A 20,286-nucleotide genomic window follows, 5' to 3' on the forward strand; every position below is an offset into this window, starting at 1 on the left:
AAAAGGGGTTTTGCCCTATCGGCCAGGTTTATATAAGTATAATTGTCATTAAATATCTCATTTCTGTTGATAACCATTGGTATAATTGGAATCAAACAAGTCATATTTCTTAATAACTCTGGTTTGAACCTGGGAAATAGGGGATAAATGCCCAAAACGGCCTATTTTTGGGATGTGTTTGGAAATTTGTGTATTTTCCATAATAGAGGAATATCGCTTGTAGTTCTTGCTCTTATCCCCTATTGGCAGATTCATATTGCTATAATTGACATAACTGATATCTTTTGATTACCAAGGTTTGACCCTGGCCAATAGGGGATAGATTCCCGAAATAGCCCATTTTTGAATATTGTTTCACAACAATAGTGAATATAAAATGCGGGAGAAGGATAGAATTTACATGGATAATGTCAATGCTGCTAACAACATATTTATTCAACGACCTGCCTTCCCGTAGGTCTGAAATAGAGACTTGATTACGAACAAATTTCTTTTCTTACTACACAATGGAACACATCACTCATCGCTTTAACTCTTTTACACCTTTGGAGACCATTACTTCAGATGTACCATCTTACGCTATAGGAAGGGGAGGGATTTGGTTGGTAGGGAGAAATGATGTTTATGGGTGTGGCCACTTATCTCGACGTCTGCATGGTCGCGGGATGAGGTTCTCGCCTGCATGTCGAGCTCGTCCAAGGGGCTGGGACGTCTGTTAACCGGTCTGCTTCCACTGCCTCAGTAAGCGCGTCATCACCATCACTGTCCACTTTGTATCAGTCTGACAGGGCGCTTCGACATCTCCGATGACACCAGTTGACTATTTGGAGTTCATTACACCCAAGATTAGTGTAAACCAAAGTTCTGTCTTGTCGTGATGTACCGTTTCTCGACTTGTCGTTGTTCACCGGGTAACTCATTAACTCCTGGGCAGTCCAACTAAGATCCTCGTCACATTTACAGTGTCGATAGAGTATAGTTGATTAATATGGAGGGGAGAACGATGTACAAGGAAGGGGATCTCCTGACTCTATCTCTGTGGTCTCCAACTATTCTTGCCCCTTCTCTATCTTCCGGTCTCTCTAATCACGTATCTCTCTCTCTCTCATAACCTGTTCTGCTTTCTCCTCAAACTTCTAAAATATTCTGCAGCCTTTGCTTCACTACATAGTGTGAAGCCGCTCCCATCGTGCTTGCAACTCCAACTTCTCTCACTCCTCTATTTGCTCAAACTTTGTCTTTTATAACAAATTTACTATTGGTATTCTTTCCCTAAAAGTATTTCATTGGCTAAATCTTACTTCGGGGTGTGATCTTCACTGGAAATTTATTTCCTATTGATCAGATATCTTTTCCGTGAAACTCCATTTTCTATGATTCATCTTAATTTCTGATTAACTCGCCCACCGTTTTTTAGTTTCTTTATTTCCTTCTTCTCTGTAACCACTGGTCAAGACTTTATTGTTTCTTGGATAACAAAATGATAAACCAAATGAATACTAGTGTCCTTAGGACGTCCAACGTTATCGTCATCATTGTTCTGGGTCGTTGTCCCTGAATTTGTCTTTGGAATTTCTGTCTGAACCACTCCAATAAAAAACATTAAAATAAAAGAGAAATTCTGGCAGGAGAGCGACCTTTCAGCCCAGAGGGTCATTCATGTTTAGGGATCAGAGGGCAAAAACACGTCATTCCCGCATTACCGTGGATTGGGGCTTTGGGGATGGAGAGTACAGGGAACTGACCACTAGCAGGGAAAGTAGCCAACTCATAAATTCCTAAGACAAATAACTTTTCTTGGGAGAGGAGAATTGACTAAAAAAAGGAAGTCTAGCTGGAAGCGAAATAAAGGGTTTCATAAACTTCAAAAAGAAGAAAAGACTGATTCATATTGACGTCACAGGGTGACTCGGAAAACACCCGTTATGCTTCTGTTTTCTTTAACTTTCTATCCTATTCTATTCTTTATTATATGTGCTAGTAGCCATTTGGGCTACATAAATATACGGAGGATATTCAACACTTGATGTTAGAGAAGAATGTAACTCAAATTTGGTGGATAGTTCTACTAGTTGCTAGTTTAATTAATGTAAGGTTGTTCAGTACTATTGTCGCGTCAATCTTCGACAATCATTGGAAGATCTTTTTGAGTTTCCGTGCTTTCACTCTAAAGAAGCCTAAAGAAGACTAAATAAATTTTTGAGAATGAATGGACTTTAAATTTGATAAATTCCTCTACTTCAAGACTGAAATGAAAAATTGTCATGACTCTAGGTACTTCTACAACTGAGTCGGATTTTCGTGCTTTTTAATTGCAGAGAAGAATTAGAAAAATACGAAGGTACACGCATTGGAGACTTTTAGAGGTGAATAAAACTGAAATTCATTAAACTCGTCGCTTTATGTTGCACATTTCTGAAATGAAATATATGAGCTATCATTGCAAACCAAGTCACCAGACACTGAGTAAAGGAAAATGAAAGTTATGGCTTTGTAACACAAAAACACTTTCAGGAATGTGTTGAGATTTTTTTTGACTCCTCGGTTCAGGTTTTTTTCTTTTGTGGATATGAACCCTCTAGAAAAGGAGTCGGAAGTATGCAAACTTTGACCTCAGTGTGCTTGTAACGAAAATTAGCTTCGCCAGACACGGAACTGGGTTGGCTAAATTGCTAAATCATCATTTGCTTTTCAGAGAAACAAGAATCCATTATATAATTGATAGGATAACAACAAATTCACGATTTTACATGCAAAACACGTTTGATACAATACATAAGTTAGATAGTGCCTGTTAAAAAAAAAATCTTCGTTCATGTGTAAAATCGCTGTGTGAATTGGTGATTAAAAAAAATCACGATTTTACGTCTAAAACACGTTTGGAACTACTAATACACATGGTTCTCGTTTAACAATGAATCCTGACAAGATCGAATAATTTTCCCAAGTTTATATCTACATAGATTACAGTACATTGATAATTTGGGATTATGCTGTATATGTGATACCTGGTATATTGCTATGAAAGACTTGAATCATTTGCTTCACACTGTACAAATGTATTTGTAAGATCATAACTGCTGATGTATATTTTGACAAACATTTTGACAAACAATTCATTAAACTCGTCGCTTTATGTTGCACATTTTTGAAATGAAATATATGAGCTATCGTTGCAAACCAAGTCACCAGACACTGAGTAAAGGAAAATAAAGGTGCTTGTAACGAAAATTAGCTTCGCCAGACACGGAACTGGGTTGGCTAAATTGCTAAATCATCATTTGCTTTTCAGAGAAACAAGAATCCATTATATAATTGACAGGATAACAACAAATTCACGATTTTACATGCAAAACACGTTTGATACAATACATAAGTTAGATAGTGCCTGTTAAAAAATAAATCCTCGTTCATGTGTAAAATCGCTGTGTGAATTGGTGATTAAAAAAATCACGATTTTACGTCTAAAACACGTTTGGAACTACTAATACACATGGTACTCGTTTAACAATGAATCCTGACAAGATCGAATAATTTTCCCCAAGTTTATATCTACATAGATTACAGTACGTTGATAATTTGGGATTATGCTGTATATGTGATACCTGGTATATTGCTATGAAAGACTTGAATCATTTGCTTCACACTGTACAAATGTATTTGTAAGATTATAACTGCTGACAAACATGTCGGAAATAGCAACCAGTGGGAATCGAACACGTCATCTGCTAGTACTATATTCTGAGCAGCGACAACTATCGCTGGTTGCCGGCAGTGACACAATGAACTTGGAACAAATACCCAGGCTCTGAAATTCTGACATTATGTTCAGTAGTCCAAAGCGGACACGGTTTATCAAATGAAATTGAATGCGATCTCGAGATATTGTCACAATGTAACATCTGGATTTATATGGAAATGCATGTTCCGTGTGTAAGTTGATTAGAGATCTATTGAATCTCAGGCTTGTGTTTGGGCTTGTAAATGTCGCCGGCTTTATTTTCGGCCTCGACTGGCTTGTAAGAGCGGATGGTAATGAAGAAAACAATGATGCTCACGGCCTTGAAGCTCAGGAGGAAGGTAAGGAGTGAATTGGCGAAGGAAGCGTTGTCGTACACTAAACATGCTCCGGCCCCGTCGCACAATGAAATGTCCCACAGGATACAGGCTTGGTCGATCACCAGCCCGAAGATAATTGGACCTGGAGCGGTACCTACGTGGAAGGTGAAGGGATGGCAAAGAAGGCATCAACACAAACTCAATTTATTGTTGACTGCATGATTAAGCGACACCCTTAATATGATACCCTAAAGGGTATCATATATCAATATCAGTCCACATGCATTTCATTGCATAGTTCGTTCTAATTTCAAAATCCTCCAGAGGATGGAAATGAAATTAAATATTGATGGGTCTATTAAATTCGAGGGGTATGTTACGGCACACTTTGGTAAATTGCACATTTTGGTAAATGACCGAAATGTGCAGGACATTGACGGCACATTTTGGTAACTTTTTGCTCCTCCACAATCATCACAAAAACAAATTGTAAGTGCAGTTGGTTTTTATCCCCACCGAATGAGTTCGCCAGCCTAAAGGCCGTGTCACACCTTTCCGGGCAAGCTACGCGGGCTTGTTGCGAGTAAGGTTTTTCCAGCACGCAGGAAAATTATCTCGCCCGTAGTTGCCCGGAGGTGCGCACGCAAGTCCGACTTACCCGCAGCCAAGTTTTGAGCAGCACCTCGCAGGCAACTCCCTAGTCTAGCAGGCGACGTATTTTTTAGCCTAAATCAGTCCTTGATTGCCAGTCAATAGAGGGCGCGACGTTGTGGAAGTCTAGTCGACTAAAAATACGTCTAGTAAGAAACCTCCGTATAGAGGTGTGGAACCGGGCGTGGAAAGACAGTTGTCTGTTATCAAATCTCGAAATTCCATTGGTTGAGCACCAGTGTCAATCAAAGCGCATCGCAGAGCCCGAAGGAATTCTAGTCTACTCTCCTAGGTATAATACAGATTGCCTTTCTGTAAGAATATAATTTCCCTGTTTCTTTCACATCATTATAGTATTTTGTCATTCTTTCCCATTCATTTTGAGGTGTTTTATATCTCACTTTACTTAAAAAATAAAAGAATGCTAGCAGTCAATGCAACAACATGCATTTGAAAATTCATGAGGGTTCTGCACGTGGTGAACTCCAAAATTACTGCCGAATGCAAACCTTTCACTGTTGTTGTAAAGTATAGAGATATTCACTGTGATTGTCAGTTTTGACAATGTAATTGATGATATTTCTCCCATTGGTGATTTTTTTCACTTTGAAATTCTCTATATTTTCATATTAAATCTATTATGACATTTGGTAAACATCAATAAAATCTGCCGTCAAGATAACAATCTCTATTGTCATGCACCATCGACATTAAAGAGGCATTTCCGGACGTTTTCTTGGGTGATCACACTGTTATAGGAAAACTCGTCCATGGTACATTTCTTGTGAAAGGGAAGGAGGATCTGCGACACAAAAGGATTCCTGCTAAGGCAAACACATTCTTTGCAATCATGAAATTACGAGACGCCTGTCTTACAGAAGGCTCACTGATGGCGGTACTGGTATACCATTGAAGGGAAGTCGATGCGGATTAACATTTACTACACGAATATGTAGACGAGGACATCTCTTCTGTCAATTCGGAATGCATGCATATGCAGAAAAAAATGTGAAGTTGAATTGAATAACACCAACAAATATGTGGATGATGCACAAAAAAAACATGTGAGGAAAGTGGGAAAGCTATTGTTAATAATTGAAAATACTTATTTGTTTGTTTAGATCTGTCAGAAATAAACTCTACCCATCATTCTTGACAGGATTTGATTGATACTGTTTTCTTTCATTTTCTTTGTCGAAGGTATTCAAAGGATCGTTAATCCGAAAACGAAATGAACTTTTTCTAGAGACCTAAAACTGTGATATAACAAAAGGTATGATACTACGCTGTGAAAATTGAACGAAAAGAGGCATATAACACCACAGAGAGAGAGAAAAAAAGAGATAAGGATGGAGAGAAGGATGTGGAAAATACACAAACACCCCGATACACTCACTGGCGAACTCGAATACAATTATACAATTTGCAAATTGCATTGTTAATGGAAACACAAACAATTTCTCCCTCTGCGCCGTATGCTCCCATACTCATCTATGACATACTCATATGATGAGCCATGCATGTGTGACCCGTGGAATGAGTACACGAATCTCACACCTGACGTAGAAACAATTGAGTATATGAATATAAGAACGACCCAAGTCCATGGAAGACCATTTCGAGTAAACGTAAAAAAACTTCATATCTTTTTTATTTGTCCAATAATATAATATAATAATATATGTGATGGGAAGGCAACATTGCATATACAAATTAGAACATATATTATTATGACAATTAACATTTACATTAATTGTGGAGAGGCCATTTTGTGTGATGGACTTGGGTCGTTCTTTGATTCATATGGACTTGGGTCGTTCTATGATTCATATACATGATAGTCTGCTATAGAGATGAGAGGACGAGAGAGGGCGCTATGATATGAACGTAAGAATGACCCAAGTCCTTCATTCTTACATTCATATAAGATTTAACTCATTTATTTCAGGCACTTCCGGGGGTAATTAGGATTTATCATTTATACACAAGATGAGTCCATGCATAAGCTACAATTTTCCATGTCAAACTGAATTTGGCCAAAAATTGGACTTGGGTCGTTCTTATATTCAGGTCTTCAATTATTACAAGACGCCACGTAAAAGCCCCCCCCCCCCAAAAAAAAAAAAAAAAATAAATAAATAAATAAAAAGTCACGCATGCGTGTACTGATTATACCCTCTCGAGACTACTGGGTACACCATTGATCATTATCAGCCCCTTCCCACCCTCATATAACAAATATACAGAAACGATGATCCCCCTCCTTCCCGACAATCCCAGTTTCTCCACAGATAGATATAATGTTCGGATTAACGAACCTTCATTGTGGGATTGACGAAGTTTAATTCATGCTGGGATTAGCAAACCTTATTACATTTTTTGATTAATGAATCACTGGAAAACCGGACCTTGCTTCGTTTTAACAAACCTCCGGAAAATGCGAACATTTATTTTCAGGCCATCACACCTTCGGAATGACAACCCACATATAATTTTCAGATCAATAAACTTAAGGAATTATGAGCTCTATTTCATTTTCGGAATATCGAAAGGGTCTACTTTTGAGATCCTGTTATGTGTGTACACATATAACCCTGTTTGAACTCAAATCCTTCACATAGGGGTGACGAAATCAGTTTCATCAAGAATATTGCTAAAACACACTTTTGTCAGAATTGCACCAATCGCAATGTGCGATGGTAACAAATAACCTCCACTTGGCATGGGATTTATGTTTTTGTTCTGAAGCAAAGCCGATGAAGCATTGAAATGTTGTAGCTTCATGGCTGATGTACGACTCTTTATTCGCAATACCAAGAGATATCCTCGATCTGACAAATTCTTTGATTAACGTGGTGAATAGGCATTTCAGATGGGTATACGAAATGGCAACTTCAGACTTCCGGGAGCACTGGAGAGCAGGCAACAGTGTAGAGTTGGTGGATGACCGTTTACAGTAAAATACACGCTTGTGACAAATGTGGTGTAGTGGGATTATTTCCCTAGGAAAAGAGTTTAGGATTTTCATGATGGAATTATGGTCACTTTCAATGTCTTCGACAAACCAGAGAACAAGAAATAATATATGAGGTACATAATAACAAATAACCTCCGAATGATATGAGATTTAATGTTAAAGTCCTAAATGTTTGTTTTAAATGCATGACACAGTCATGACAGTTGTAAATAATAGGTGACGAAAAAAGGCTGCGAAATCCTGCCGCCCAGGATATGACTAGGCGATATATCAAATTGTTAGACCACTTTGCTTAGAATTGTATTTTGCTCAATGTGCTATGTCAAGAAGTCTTCCGTTGGACAGGTGCTTTCGATAAAAGTCCTTAAATATATAACACAGTTGTAAATAAAGGGTGACAAAATCGACTAAGCGTTGATTAAACTTCTTAATAAGTAAAGTGGTATTACTTGTTGACGAATTACCTAAGCATGCTGTGGGATGAATCGATTTCGTCATCATTGTAGATTTTTTCGTTACCAAGAGATATGGCTTTCGATTCGAGGGCTCAAATACACGAGGCAGCCGTAAACAAACGTGAAAAAGACGATAACAGCGCTGGCGAAATCATTCTGGTCTAAATATGGTTGGGAGATGCAAGAACTCATGCCACTTTGCTAAGAATTGCAGACTTGTTAATGTGCGATATCAAGCAGTTTCCTCCATGAGACACGTCCTTTGGTTTAAGGGCTTTAAGTAGGCTTACGTGAGAAAGTTGTAAATAAGGGCATCAAAAAGGGCGGAAACGGTGACAAAAATTAATCCCCCAAGAATTTGCTTAGGTAACGTACAACCATATACCACTTTACTTAGAATTGTGCAATATCAAGAGGTTTAATCTAGGAGAAATGTGCGTTGGATTAGAAGGCTGATTTACATGAGAAGGTTGTGAATAAAAGGTAACTGTAACCATTACGAAATTAATTTGGTCAAGAATATGCTCAAGTTTCCACCAAGAGACATGTGTTATGGGTTAGAGGAATCAAATACATGAGACATGAAAAAGGTGAAAACGGTGACGTTATCCAGAACTGTAACATAAATTTATTGGAAGTTATTTGTTACCATTGCCCACTAGGAAGAGTGCAGATCTAATATAAATTGTTAGTGTACCCATGGACCTACCACACACACGGACTAGTAAGGAAGGTCTTTCTTGATCCCATCATCACCGCCGCCACCTGATTATGTGCATCTTAATTAGTATGTTCATGTGCTTGGATAATGACGATTGTGACATCGTGCATCGACACTGACAAAAGAAAGATTTCTCTCATTGCAGCCTAATTTTGCTGAGATGCCTTTTCAGATTCAATTGCCTGTGAATAAACACCGATGAAAGGGAGCAGCAAACCCAAGAGCATGACAGTTTTCCTATCACAAAATTGAAAATTACTGAAGTGGACACTTGTGGACGAGCATGTAACATGGCTTCCTGATGGGACATATAAGTCATCTACGGTTAATGTCCATGTTAACTCTGGAACAATGTGTGAAAAATAGGAAAAATTAGATTACAAATCACAACCAACCTGCCAAAATAATTGATTCCTCTTGTAAAGTACGCGCACTTCGCAAATGAAATTATTTGAGCGATAATTTTACAATGTACACTACAACTACACATGCATTTTTCTTGATTTAACAGAGTAATTGCGTTCTGCGCATTAAATTTTTAGATTCTCAAAGTTCTGTGTTGTTTTTTATCCAGGCTGGCTGTCGGCGGTAATGATAAGATCAAAGCAGGAAAGCATGTTTAAAATGCTTTTGTGCCACTTTTGACAGAAACAGGTTCATGAAACAATTAACGAGCGATGAACGTCCATGTGTAGTAGGTCCATGGTGTACCAATATCAAGGGCAAAACTGCTTTCGTCATCTTTGCCGCCTGCTCTCGAAAGTCTAAAGCTACCCTTCTGGTACCCAATGGGAAATGTCAATTCGGCACGTTAATGAAAGGATTTATCGAATCGAGATTATCTCTTGTTATTGCTTATTCAAAACCGTGCATCTTTGGAGCTATGACAATTTACTACTTTGCTTCACCATATTCTGGAAACTATTTCATCGGAAAATTTATATTTAAAATTCTAACCCAGTTATATCAATCATTTATTTGAAGAAACTCTAGATATTGTACATTGAGAAAAGTAATATAACGACTTACAGTGCAATTCTAAAGCATATTTAGGGTAGAATTGGTTTTGTTACCTTAATAATATTTTATTTACAACTTTTCTTGTAGTTAAACATACAATCATATAGAGCTCATGTCAGGTAGACAACAAAATGGTAAATAGTTTATTCCTATCGCGTATTGAGATTGGTGTAATTCTGATAAAAGTGTCAATATTCTGGACGAAACTGACTTTGTCACCCTATGTGAAGGATTTGAGTTCACAAAGGGTTGTGTCTCGGTGATGGTGAATTTTTGTTTTTTGTTCGTTTGTTTTGTTTTTAAATGCCTCCGCCACGAAGTGTCGCCGGAGGCATTATGTTTTCGGGTTGTTCGTCCGTCCGTTCGTAATCAATTTTGAGCACAGCGTAACTAAAAACCATTACATGTATGAATCTTGGCATGTATATTCATGAGTAGGTGAAGTTGTGCCTATCACATTGCTCAAGATCAAAGGTAAAAAGATCAAGGTCAAATGCACAAAATTTCACTATTTTCCCCATATCTATCTACTAATAGTTGATTGTGGATCTGACCAAAAAGCACTCTATGCCATCATCAACAAGCTTCTGTACAGAAAGACAGAATCAGCTGTGGCACTAGGGCATCATTCCTCTCCTGGTCGTGTAGCCTCTAAATTCTCAAGGTACTTTATTGGTAAGATTGAGTCTATAAGATGCAATCTACAGTCGAACATGTCTCTTACTGTAGAGCCAGAGTCAGACAGTGATACAACCTCAAGTGATGAACATCTTACTACACTCGCGCCCACAACTCCGGCAGAAATACAGAGTGTTATCCGCAGCTCTCCTGCCAAGTCATGCTCCCTGGATCCAATCCCAACCTCAATTGTGAAAGAGAGCTATGAACTAATGGCCGTTCCTATCTCCAGGATAATCAATGCTTCGTTACAGGAAGGAATGTTTCCAGATGAGCTGAAGCTCGCCCATGTCACTCCTGTACTTAAGAAGACACCCTTAGATCCGGATAAGATGAGCAGCTACCGACCTATATCTAACTTGCCATTCCTTGCCAAAGTCCTCGAGAAAGTAGTTGCCAAAAGACTAATGTCACATCTCCAGGTCTGCAAACTCTATGAGCCGATGCAGTCTGCTTATAAGAGACACCACAGCGTAGAGACAGCCCTTCTGAAAATAGCTGATGACATCTTGCGAGCAGTTGACAACAAGAAAGCAGCCATGGTACTTCTCTTGGATTTGTCAGCTGCATTTGACACAATTGATCACAAAGTCCTCATTCACAGGCTGCAGCAGGATTTCAAAGTTGGCGCCACTGCCCTTCAATGGTTCAGATCTTATCTCCATTGCCGAAGACAGTCTGTGAACATCAATGGAACTCTGTCAGAGCAGGCCTTCCTGACCTGTGGCATCCCACAAGGTTCAGTCCTCGGACCATTACTCTTTACACTATACACTTCCCCCCTTGGGAACATAGCACGTCAGCATGGTTTAGAACCCCACTTCTATGCAGATGACACTCAACTTTATGTGACATTCGATCCAAGAGTGGCAGCTGAAGAAACAGCAGCAGCTACGAGGATGACTGAATGCCTGTCAGATATCCGACAATGGATGGTGAAGAACTTCATGAAACTCAATGACGACAAGACTGAATACCTCATCATTTCTTCTCCACAAATGAGAAACAAGATCGTCTCCATGGATTTTCACGTCGGTGATGTGTCTGTCTCTCCTGCAGATAACGTCCGTAACCTTGGGGTCTACTTTGACCAGTCTATGAGGATGGATAGGCATGTTTCGCAGGTATGCCAGTCTGCTTACTTCCAGCTTCGTAGCATCGCAGCTATTAGACCTCTGCTTACAAGGATAGCAGCAGAAAGCATCATTCATTCACTCATAACATCAAGACTGGATTTTTGTAACAGTCTCCTAGCTGGCCTTCCATCTGCAACCTTGAACAGACTTCAAGCAGTACAGAATGCAGCAGCACGCTTGCTCACCGGGCTGAGGAAGTATGATCACATTACCCCTGTCCTGGCTGAGCTGCATTGGCTTCCCATCAAGAACAGAATTGATTTCAAGATCTTACTTCTCACTTTTAAGGCCATTCATGGTCTGGCCCCAGGATACCTGTCTTCCCTAATTGAGCGACGGCAGCCTCGCCCTGGCCTTCGTTCATCTGGCCTCACTCTCCAGGTGCCCATCACATATCTCAAGGGATACGGAGACCGGGCGTTTTCCTCTATTGCTCCTCGCCTATGGAACTCCCTCCCATCTTTCCTCCGTGAAATTGACAAACTGGATCACTTCAAAGCCTCACTCAAGACTCACATTTTTCACCAGACATTTAATTGCTAACTGTCTTGGAGGAGTCTGCGCCTTTGAATGTTTCTGGGACAGATATATGGCGCCATACAAATGCTGTGGATCATCATCATCATCTATGCAATGCCTGATGGTAGTTTCTTGAAACTTTTGTGCATACATGAACTACCAAATGAAGATTCTCCAGAGGGAGTTTTGTGTCGTGAAATCCAAGGTCAAAGGTCAAAGTTCAATTCAAATTTTTAAAATTTCTCTTTTTCCTCCATATCTAACAAAAGGATGAAGATATGTTCATGGAACGTATGGATGCACTGACTGGCAGTGACTATGTAGGCAATGTAGGGGTCATGGGTCAAAGGTCAGCGGTCAGAGGTCAAGGTCAACGCTTTCACTATTTTCCTCTTATCTATGAGATGCCTGCAGTATTTTTCTTGAAACTTAGTGTATGTAAGTATTACCAAATAGAGATTCTCTAGGAAGTTCCCTGTCATAAGGTCAAAAGGTCAAAGGTCAAGTGAAAGTGCGAAATTTTACTTCTCACTAAAATTTATGAAAGGGTCAATAGTTAGGTAAAAATCCTCAAATCCCTAAATACCCTCACTCTTAAACAAAATAGCCATTCATGCAATTAAACCTAGTTCAAGGAAAGTGAACATTCAACACATTTGTGACAAACCTGGCATTTTGAAATTTTCCCATAGGTATTACTGTCATCACACGTCAAGACATTATACTATAAATCTATTAAGAGAACCATACATCATGGCGGAGGTATACCAGTCACCACAACGACATTTCTAGTTGCTTTTTTTTTTTTAGCCTTTAGGTGGCCTCTTAGTGTAATAATTGTTTCTACGCCATACATGGCTCATCCTAATGATGTTGCACGTGAGTATGGGTGTATATAACTGTTTTTTTTTTTCATTTATAATGCAATATTTACAACTACGATTGTATTCCGGTTCGCCAGTGAGTGTGTGTATCGGCATAGTGTTTGTGTGTTTTTAAATACGTGTGCGTGTGTGTATGTGTGTGTGCGTGGGTGTGTGTGTGTGTGTGGGGGTGTACTTGTGCGTGTTTTTGTTCAATTTCCACTGCGTAATATCCTACTTCTTTGTAACATGACCATTGGTCACTAAAGACAGTTATAACTTCATCTTCGGAATTACCAACCCTATTTCGTCTTCGGATTAACGATCCTTCTTGTCATAAAAGGCAGACAGAGTTTATCTCTGACAGATCTAAACAAATTTGTACATACGTAATCAACAATTCATGGCTTTCCTCTGAACGAGATGTTTCTCTTGAAAATGGTACCAGAGGCTTCAATTGAGCCACATGGGTCTTTTCTGGCGTTTTTGACGTGGTCGTAGATTTTGTGCGTTGTGCGTTGTGTTCTAATTTCGTAACATGTCGTGTTTTTGTTCATTTTGTGTGTGTTTGTTTGTGTGTGTGTGTGTGTGTGCACCATCGACATAGGTTACCTCGTTAATGATATTTAATTCAGCTTCACATTTCTTACATAGGCATGCATTTTTAATGGCCAGAAGAGATGTCCTTATCTATACATTTAGGTTCATAAGTGTGAATCAGTACCTATATCGTTGAGCCTTCAGTGAAACTTGCGTCTCGTAATTTCATGACTGCAAAGAATGCACCATATTCCTCTGGCACTTTGGCTTTGCAGGAATCCTTTTGTGTTGCAGATCGTCTCTTTTCCCTTTCACAAGAAATGTTTCTAGGACGGGTTTTGCTATGACAGTGTGATCACCCAAGAAAACGTCCGGAAATGCCTGTTTAATGTCAATGGTGCATGGCGAGAGAGATTGTTATCTTGACGGCAGATTTTATTGATATTTAGCAAATAGCTTAATAGATTTGATATGAAAATATTGGAAAAATTACCAATGGGAGAATTATCATCAACACTTTCAAAACTGCCAATCACAGTGAATACCTTGTAGACTTTACAACAACAGTGAAAGGTTTGCATTCGGCAATAATTTTGGAGTAGTTTTCACGTGCAGAACCCTCATGAATTTTCAAATGCATGTCGTTGCATTGACTGCTATCATTCTTTTATTTGAAGTAAGGTAAGATGTTATACACCTCAAAATGACTGGAAAAAGAATTGCAAAATACTATAATGATGTGAACGAGACAGGGAATATCTATTTTCATTGAAAGACAATCTGTATTATACTAGAATTATACTAGACTAGAATTCCTTCGGGCTCTACGATGTGTTTTGATTGACACTGAAGCTCATCCAATGAAACTTAGATATTGAAGACTGGCAACTGTCTTTCCACGCCTGGTTCCACGCCTCTATTCGGAGGTTTCTTACTAGACGTATTTTTAATCGACTAGACTTCCACACCGTCGCGCCCTTTAATACGTCGCCTGCTAGACTAGCAACTCCCACGCAGGTAATTCGCAGTCCCCGTATGCGATCAGCGCGGCCAAGATAATGACATTCTGTCATTTCTGTTGGACTTCTGCCATTCCTTCAGATGAATTTCTGAGTTGTCAGCCCCCACGCGCCTGGCACGTAGGTCACAGAGAATACCCGCAAGAAGAACATAAGTAGCACGCATCCAGCAAGTAAGACACATGCACAACTCGCCCAAATCCTTGTCCGCCCTCAGAAATTGTCTGGTATGCTGGAAAATCCTCACACGCACCAAGCCGCGTAGCTTGCCCGGAAAGGAGTGACAAGGCCTTAATATGGTTACTGGTAAAAGGGATTTGCGTGCGCATCTCCGGGCGACTACGGATGAGATACGTGCTAGGTACTGTTACGTGCAGGTCATCTGCGGGGATCTCCGGATAGTAAAAATTGTTCTTCGCAAGTCGCAAGCAAGCAGGGATTTGTCAGCACGCAGGAAAATTTTCTACAGGCAGACAAGAATGTTTAAGAGTTTCGCACTTGTGTCTTATTTGCTAGACGCGTGCTACTTACCTTCTACTTGCGTGTATTCCGTTTGACCTGCGTGAAAACTTTGAAACCGATTCGTTTTCTGTTACGAGCGACTTACGGGTATGCGAAGTACCTGCGTTGGAGTTGTCTGCAAGGTGCTGCCGGAAAGGGTCTCCTACTCGTGTTCTGCGTGTACCCCCGCAACTCACTCGGAACAATTTTTGAAAATGCTCAAGACCTTGTCATACCATATCTGGGGAAGTTTGACTTGCGGGGAAGCAAATTTGCTACCCGGAGCTCTCCGCAGTTGGTCCGCACCTGACAGTATCTCGTGCGTATCTCGCCTGTATTTGCCCGGAGGTGCGCACGCAAGTCCGATTTACCCCGCAGCTAAGTTAACAGCATGACCAAAACATTTTCCGGGTGAGCCGTGGGAATTACCCGCAGAGGTACACGCAGAACGCCAGTAGGAGGCCCTTAGCGGCAGCACCTCCCACGCATGTATTTCGCAGTTCCCGTATGCCGTCAAATTAATGACATTCTGTGGTACTTCTGCCATTCCTTCAGAGGAATTCCTTCACTGACTTGTCAGCCCCACGCACCTGGCACGCAGGTCACACAGCATACCCGCACGAAAAGCAATCGCAAAAGCTTACTCAAGCCTTCAGCTCGGGTGAGCTAAATAAGTGTCTTGCCCGTCTTTACTGCAGGACCATATCACCTTAATTCCTTGACTGTATCATAAATCTCAAGCCCATCCATGGGTTTTTAGTTCAGTTACCAAAATGTGCAGGCAAATCTACTTTTAACTGCACATGTTGGTAACAGTTGATCCCGTCAGGTATAGGTTTACTATCGGCACATTTTTGGTAAATTACCAAAATGTGCATTTACCAAAATGTGCCGTAACAGGGTATTCGTGCTTATTGTGTATTAACCTACGAACAACACTGGAATTCTGCGCAGAAGTGTGTACAAGCATAGGCTAGATATCAATTGATAGTGTATGGATTGCTCTGCAAGAAAGCCTGTTGTAAGGCGACATTGGCCTACCTAATCCACCGTAGAACAAGGACTGGACGCCAAGAGCAAATGCTCGCTGAGAACTCGAAACACATCTACAAGGCAACGATAGAGAAAAATAAAGAAGTTATAACAATACCTTGAAAACGAAACGTTACTGAATTCAATAGTTTATTTATTTATTTCCATCATCAAACAAAAGGGGACATGGTCCAAAGTGGTACAATTTTTCAATTTGTCTTTCATTCGTCTGATAAAGGCATTTTTTTTCCAAATACAATATAAAGTATAATTATGCACGAATGATGTCATAAAAAGAAACAATGCACTTTGCCATGGCAACAAAAATAGTAAATAATCATAACGATGGAAAACAGTGTTCCACTAAAAAGCCAAGCTTCTAAGACGTGGAACACTGGAACAAAACAACAGCACCAATTTGTTATACCAATAGAACATATTCATTTTAAATTCGTGTAGTTACTATTGTACATTTACTCATTGATATAAGATGCTGATACTAAACGATACTTACTATGCTATTAGAATGCAAACATATAAACTATATATCATATCACATTTATGGCACAGACACTATAGGGCCAGGTATGCCAGGAAAATTGACCAGAAAGGAAGATATACAATCGGCCACACAAAACATAACGACAACAAAAACAACAATAACACAAAACACAGAAATAACAGAAATAACATAATTCTGCGGAGCACGCAATTTGCGAAGGATGTCAAAGTTGAATGGCAGTCTACAAAAAGATCGCCAAACCTGCGCGGGGCTCGTCATAATCACCACATGTCCATGGGTGTCGATTTAGTGATTTCAACAAAATTTGATTTTTTTTTTGCGAACGTTTTCCTCACATGATTGTAGACGTATATCATAACTAGACTGAAAACTTACAATAGGCGCGCACGTTGTGGCTCTGTGACGACAAAGGGGGGGGGGGGCAGGAGGCAAATAGAAAAAAAGTCTAAATCGCGAGCAGATGACGAGATATCCAAGTGTTAAATCTATGAGAGCTCCTTTATCTGGCAGAGATTTTTTTTTTTAGGGCAACATGTGCATTTTTGTCCTGAAGGATAATTTTTTTACACTCACCCAGCACATATAATATGACAGAAAGGGAAAGACAATTTCTTTCAAATGTAAGTACAAATGCCATTAATAGAAAAAAAAGAATCATTATTTCAATTTCAAAGTTAAATGCAGTTCTGCATGAAGCGTACAACTCAAGGTACATATGGCCATGTCGACCGATACTTAGTCTCATGCCCGCATTTTGAGCGTATTGAACGAACATTGGTGATGTGGTTTTGCGCACCAAATGAATTATAACTCGATCGTAGTGTAGGCTTGTTAGTGAAAGAAAAAATAATAAAAATCTATTGGCCCTTTCTAATGGTCCTGACTGACAATAACTTTCAGCCATCCTAAAATATAGTCACACAAAGGACAGCCCACAGCTTTACAGCGCAGCAACAATCAACATTCGTAAAACTTTCTAGACCTCTAAACCCCGCCACACACCGTACGACCTGAGGTCGTACGACCTTCCGACTGTTGGTTTCAACTGTACCACCTTCGTGAATTCGGGCCCAGAAAGGGTGGGACGTAGCAGTCTCCGACATATCGCATGCATGCTAGCTAGCACTTGTGGAGCGGCATGATGGGGGGGGGGGGGGGAGGATCCTGCCCGTGCCTAGCCTTATGACAAGGTCCGATGGCTGAAGATTGAGACTAACTCGCCACACCGAGCACTTCGATAAACGGGTGAATGCGAGACCGAGTGGCGCAGCCACGAGGCCTTTTGAAACCTGTTTTTTTTTCCCCTACCGCCTCCCCCGACGAACGCGAATTAGTCTACCGGATATAGAGCACATATAGGGTGAATCATGCACATCTTGGTAAAAGCACCATATTTGGTACACATGTACATGATGCCAATACAAGTCATTTCTGATATGGAAGCCACACTGATTCTGCCTGTGGCGGCCGTAGCGGCCATTTTTCAAAATGGCCGCCATGTGATAGAGCAATGCTGTGTATTTTGGAAACTATAAGTCCGATTGTCGTGATTCTTGTACTAAAGTATAGGTTTTAAGGGTCAAGGATTCCAATGAAATAATTTTTGAGAGGACAAAACCATGGCAACCTACTTATTGGCGGCCATTTTGAAAAAATATGGCCACCATGCTAGATATAACATATCCTTAAAACGTATGGACAAAGGGTCATGACTCTAGTACCAACTTATATGTTTTTGGGGTCAAGGATTCTGATAAATTCAACTGTAAGTGAATATGAATCGTTTCATCCCACGTTTTGGCGGCCATTTTAATGAATATGGCTGCCATACAACAGATAATAAATATTGTATATCTTCGAACTCAAAAGATATATAATCACGATTCAAGTGTAAAAGTATAGTTTTGGGGTGAAGGTTTTCAATATAATGATGATTTAGCAAAGTGAATAGGTTCATCTCATCCTTTGTTTTGGCGGCCATTTAATAAATATGGCCTTCCTCCAGTTAAACATGGCTGCCGCTCTACATTCTAGTCATATATCTTTAAAACCAATGGATGCATCTTCATGATTCTGGTACAAAAATATGTTTTTGAGGTTCAATTATTTAAATGGATACATCTTTTCGTGTATACAACCATCACATCCTATGTTTTGGCTGCCATTTTAAAACATGGCCACCGCAATATATACTATACTGTAGGTCTTTGAAACCAGTTGGGGTCAATGATTTTAAACAAGCATTTGTTGATGAATAGAACTAACACATTTCGTTTTCGTGTCCATTTTGATGAATATGACTGCCGCACTACATAGAGTATGCACACACCCACACACACACATTAGGTACAGTGTGGTCTAGAATTAACGGAAACGCGAGTTTTCGCGAATATCTGCACATTTGCATTACTTTGATGCCAAAATGAATGATATAGAGTTGCAGAGAATTTATCTAGAAGAAGAATGACACCAAAATCATCCGATTTGGTTGAGTAGTTTTACATTCTACAGATGTTTTTGTAAAGACGGGTCGAGCGTAAATTTCTTAGCTCAATTCAACAAATTTCAGCATCGAACAAAAGCCACTGCCTTGGGAGACTAACAAAGAATTGAGGCCGCACATCACAATCTGGAATGCTTGAATAGGATTATTGTCGAAAATTGACCTTCAATTATTGGGTAGTCTCCGTTGCTGAGCTTTGATAAAATAAAGCAAGAAATTAGTGATTAACAAAAACATGTCTAGAAAGACAAGTACTTAACCAAATTGGACAATTTCGTTTTGGTTGTGGAAAAATATTCGTTTCAATTTTCTGAGGGGCCACCCTGTATATATTATATATACACCCTCACTTGCCATATGTATTGTTCCATTGACAAGAATCGTTCACCTATTATTGGTAAATGAACCTCCTATGTTGTTGCGGCGTTTAGTTCTTTTTTGTTCATTAATTGTTGTTGATTGACCATACCTCTATCACATTCACTATTCAAGTAGGTACTGAACATCACATAAGTACAATTGTTGCATACCTGGAATACTAAAGATAATTATGTTGAATATCAAAGGTAGAATAGAATGGTGAGAATGAAATAGAACACTTTCCCCCCAATTTTGGATGCATAGACAGGAGAGTACAAATAGTGTACTGTCATAGTTTCCAGCCACAAAGACATGATTATTGCAGTCCTCTAAGACCTACTGATTTCTAAAGTTTGTTTTCAGTTCTTGTTCATTATTTCATTGTATGACCTTGTCAAAACTGTTACACAAAATTATAAGGAATCATATGAAGGAATCGAATTAGCTCTGACAATCCAAAACAATTATTGTTCCTGATCATTCATTGATGAGCGGTGATGAACGTGAATGCATATATAGATGCAGGTGCGCTTTAGAGAACGTCTTCAGTATTTCTACTGGTACTGGTAAGTAAGATCGATTTACTGAATATCTTATTCTGCAGTTTTATCTTCCAATAATTATGAACCTAAAAATTTGTATTTCTTTGAGGTTTTCCTTAAATTCATAAACTAGCATAATTTTTCTTGTAGTTTATATTTTGCTAGTGGACTCATGTGGAGCTGCAAA

At 39.5% G+C, this 20,286-nt stretch overlaps 1 protein-coding gene across 1 annotated transcript in view; it reads right to left on the bottom strand.

The window, feature by feature from the left end:
* Positions 1–3,684: 3,684 nt before the first annotated feature.
* LOC139722647 (solute carrier organic anion transporter family member 4A1-like) overlaps positions 3,685–20,286 on the bottom strand; it is a 246,016-nt gene continuing 229,414 nt past the window's right edge. The window contains exons 11-12 of the mRNA XM_071633940.1: positions 16,181–16,245; positions 3,685–4,213 (exon numbers count right to left, since the gene is read on the bottom strand). Of these exons, the coding sequence (XP_071490041.1) occupies positions 3,951–4,213; positions 16,181–16,245 (328 nt within the window). The 3' untranslated portion in view covers positions 3,685–3,950. The remainder of the gene's footprint in view (positions 4,214–16,180; positions 16,246–20,286) is intronic.

Source organism: Diadema antillarum, unplaced genomic scaffold, assembly GCF_040938485.1.
Source record: "Diadema antillarum isolate AM-2024a unplaced genomic scaffold, OU_Dant_1.0 scf00000168, whole genome shotgun sequence".
Classification (NCBI taxonomy): domain Eukaryota; kingdom Metazoa; phylum Echinodermata; class Echinoidea; order Diadematoida; family Diadematidae; genus Diadema; species Diadema antillarum.